The sequence below is a fragment of the Oryzias melastigma genome, linkage group LG12, assembly GCF_002922805.2.
Source record: "Oryzias melastigma strain HK-1 linkage group LG12, ASM292280v2, whole genome shotgun sequence".
Taxonomy (NCBI): Eukaryota; Metazoa; Chordata; class Actinopteri; order Beloniformes; family Adrianichthyidae; genus Oryzias; species Oryzias melastigma.
Genome location: NC_050523.1, coordinates 13,882,096 through 13,885,720, shown reverse-complemented (window position 1 = coordinate 13,885,720; position 3,625 = coordinate 13,882,096). Strand labels below are relative to the sequence as shown.

At 35.4% G+C, this 3,625-nt stretch overlaps 1 protein-coding gene across 3 annotated transcripts in view; it reads right to left on the bottom strand.

The window, feature by feature from the left end:
- Window positions 1–966: 966 nt before the first annotated feature.
- LOC112163030 (TBC1 domain family member 10A) overlaps window positions 967–3,625 on the bottom strand; it is a 7,744-nt gene continuing 5,085 nt past the window's right edge. For all 3 annotated transcript variants that reach the window (XM_036214412.1, XM_024299130.2, XM_036214413.1), the window contains 2 exons: window positions 2,134–2,288; window positions 967–2,040 (listed from right to left, as the gene is read on the bottom strand). In XM_036214412.1, coding sequence (XP_036070305.1) covers window positions 1,636–2,040; window positions 2,134–2,288 — 560 coding nt within the window. In that variant the 3' untranslated portion in view covers window positions 967–1,635. The remainder of the gene's footprint in view (window positions 2,041–2,133; window positions 2,289–3,625) is intronic.

Here is a 3,625-nt window from a genome sequence, read left to right as displayed (position 1 = left end):
GTGTTTTTATGATTTCACGAAAGCAGCCATTTTGAAAAGCCCTTCTACTGCCCCTAGTGGAAGGATGATGAATTGCAGGACAGAAAACATGATTTATTCAATTAGTGTTTAAGGATAGTTTGGATCGTGCTAATGAGATAAGAGTCTTGGAAATACGTGCATCAAATATGATACAAATGGCCATAAAGGGTTAAAATCTTTAGACTATATTAATGCAAGTGTTTCTAGATTGAAACAGTTGAATTCAGAAAATGGATCATATGTTGAAACCTTTTTTTTAATGTTATTATTTCCTTGGCCTAATGAACACAAAATCTGTTAAGTATATGCCAACAGGATTCATAGAAATTTTGCCGTGAAATGGAAAAATTTCCTCTCAGGTGGAAGGAGCTTTGAAAAGCTTTCGGGGCTGCTGTAGAAACAAGGAAACCAAAACGACGGATTAACTCTCCTAATCTTGACTAAATGCTGTTAATTATCAATATTTTACTATCAATAAATCTCTCTAGATCCCACAATATTGTAATACGTTTACCTAAAACATTTGGATTTTAAAACATTAAAACATTCCAGCATGTACCGTAGCTGCAACATGTAATTGTTTATAAAGAGTTTCACGGACAATTAGAGCTTCATTAGGAACTTTTTTTAATTTTCATAATGAATATCAATCTCCAGAAATGATTAAATATCAAAGGTTTATGGTTCACTTCCCTTTTTGACGATTTAAGTATTGTTCAGTCTGAGAAGAGCTGAAACTCAGAGCTGAAAAACACTTTACCTTCATGATGGGTTTGTAGATTTTTAATAGCTGTGTGATATAAAAAAAGGATAAATATTTATTTTAATCAAAGGAACCACAAACCTTTATTTTGATTGTACAAAAGCAGCATAATGTTCCTTCAAATGTCTTACAACAAAAATATATAAGCTCTTTCATTTTTCAAGTTGAAAACAAGTCATTATACTTCCATATACATTTATATTTACGTAAAATATGAATTACAAATCTTTGGCTTATTGGCAAAAATATCCTTACACTTCATTTCTTCATTCTCCAAACATGTCACCTGGGTATGGCACAGGCAGAATAATAATGTTAGATCGCCCCCTTGTGTTCAAAGATGGTAAAGACAAGCCTATGATGGGGCACTAATCTTACTTCATGTGCGAGAATGATCAACTAAGACAAACAAGGTCAGGTAAATGTAGTGGATAATACAGGCAAACGGAAGAACACAAGTTGAAGGTGCACTAGAAAAAGCTTATTTGTAATGACAAAGCAAATCTAAATCTCTGGAATAGCAGCAGGAGGTGGAATCTGCTCTAAAATATACACATTGTCAATCAATCTATGAGTGAAAACTCACCTATGTCCTTGCAAGGCCTTGGATGGACAAACAAACATGTTTAGAAGCAGTTTTCAAAGCTTCATACACATTCACGCTCAACTTCCTATCAGAAAATTGCACTTTTACTAGGCAGCAGCTTGGATAATGGGAGTGGAGTGTTGTGACTAAACAATAAATGTAAATTTCCCAGCTAAACACTGAATCCTGAGACAGAAAACCTGTAAGAGTTTCTGCTAACACATGTGAGCTTGGAATGTTGTAAACGGATGCAAACGTTGGCCCTCTAAAGGTATGTGTCATGCTCCTCACTACTCAGACTTTCTTTGGACACCTGTAAGGTTGTGGGTTTCAGTAACGGCACGGGGTCGCTGTGAGCGGGGTAAGGATTGGCGAACTCTTTAGGTGGGGGAATTACTGCAGGGCCATTGTCCTGTACAGTCGTTCTGCTTTTCCTGGTTTCCTCTGCTTGGACCCCGTCTGTTTTGGACGCTAGTGGGGACTCCACGATGATGGTGGGTTTCTGTCTCAGATCCAGTCGGCTGGGTGGCTCGGCAGCCATTATAGCCTTGGCACCGTGCATCCTTGGAGGGGACTTACAGGGTGCCTCTCCACGGTTCTCCTTCCAGCGCCGCAGCTGAGTGAGATGTTCCTTCTCAATGTCTTTCTCGGACACTGACAGCTCTATGATCTGAAACGAAGAGGTTTTTTTTAATGATTTTTAACAAGCTTGGAGGAGATGGTGCAGATTCAGAGCAGTAAAACATAGTTGGCATAACTGTACCTCATGGACCAAGAACCCCTCCTTCATGTACTGGGGCTTTATAGTCCGGAGCGACTCCAAAGTCTCATAGAAACCTTGGCAGGCCTTCAGTTTTTCTTGGGATCCTAGTGTGCATTTCAGCAGAACCAGAGCCACTCTGAAGAGGATCTTCACTCCTGAAATCAGATAGATTAGAACGATGAGGAGGGACAGTGCAGACTAGGATATTGAGAACAATTATGTGACCTTTTAGATCTTGATTTTTAAGGCTGGAATCATGCAATAAGGTCTTTTTCATATAATCTAATTAGCTACATGGTATAAATTGATGTAGGACCAGTTCACAACTTAATGACAGCATTTATTTTATTCTTGGTGATCATCGTGCAAAACTTAAACTTATTTCATAAAGATTTTTAATATTAGGTTCAGATTTGCTATAAAAGTAGGTAATGTATTTAGAAACACAAGTATGATTTAACTAAAAATCATTGTGTCTTCAGTAAAAACGACTACCGGTTAAAGATGACATGACTTAGTAAAAAATAGTGTTTGAAATTGGGTTAGCTCCTTTAACATGACTGAGCATAAAAGAGGCAGATCATTCGTACAGCAAACAAAACATAGCATGAAGACTGTGTAGATTTAATTTACACACACTATATTAGTAAAAATTATAGCATTTCTTCATTTGCTCTTTTTATAAAAAAAGAAACTGAAAGGAAAAGATGTCTAGCATTTTTTTGTAAATAAAGAACAAGTTTTTCAATATTTTTATGTTAATTGTTAAATTATCAGATTTTTTGCTGTACAAATATATATATATATATATATATATAATTAATTTCCATTCCTATTGTATTTTAAAACTCCAGTTCTTAAAATCAACAAGTTTTAAAATGAATATCTTTTTGTAAATTATTTTTGAAAATTAAATGTAGTAATATTTAAAGAAATGTACTAAAAAGTATTTTCCAGATTATAAATCACAGCTTTTTCTCATAGTTTACCCAGGGGTGGGAATTATACGCAGAAGTGACCTATTTGTGATTTTTTTGTTTCTTTAAACATAAATAAGCTCATATAGTCGTTATTTTCCCACTGACAGATGTTTAGTGGTTGTTTCCGCTAAAAACCACTAGAGGGCTCTGTGTGTGTGAATCAGTATTTGCTCCAAACAAACATGGAGAAGGATCTGATTGTTTCCTTCATTTCCCTAAACTTTGATATTTTTCTGGACTAATGCAGAATAGAAAGTCATCAAACTGGGTTACAGAGAGACAAAAGAACAGGTAAAAGCCCCATCATTTAGACACATCTCCTGTAGTATAGAAGATAACGATCATTATATGAAAAAAAAAGACTAAAAATCGCACAAAACCGACATAACTAATGATTTTTGATAAGAACTTTTTGAAATAAACAAACCTGATCTCTTAATATTATGTCTTCTCTGCATTATAAACAAGATATACAGTTGATGCTTCCAAGTGAGCGAAAAACGTAGTGCTAG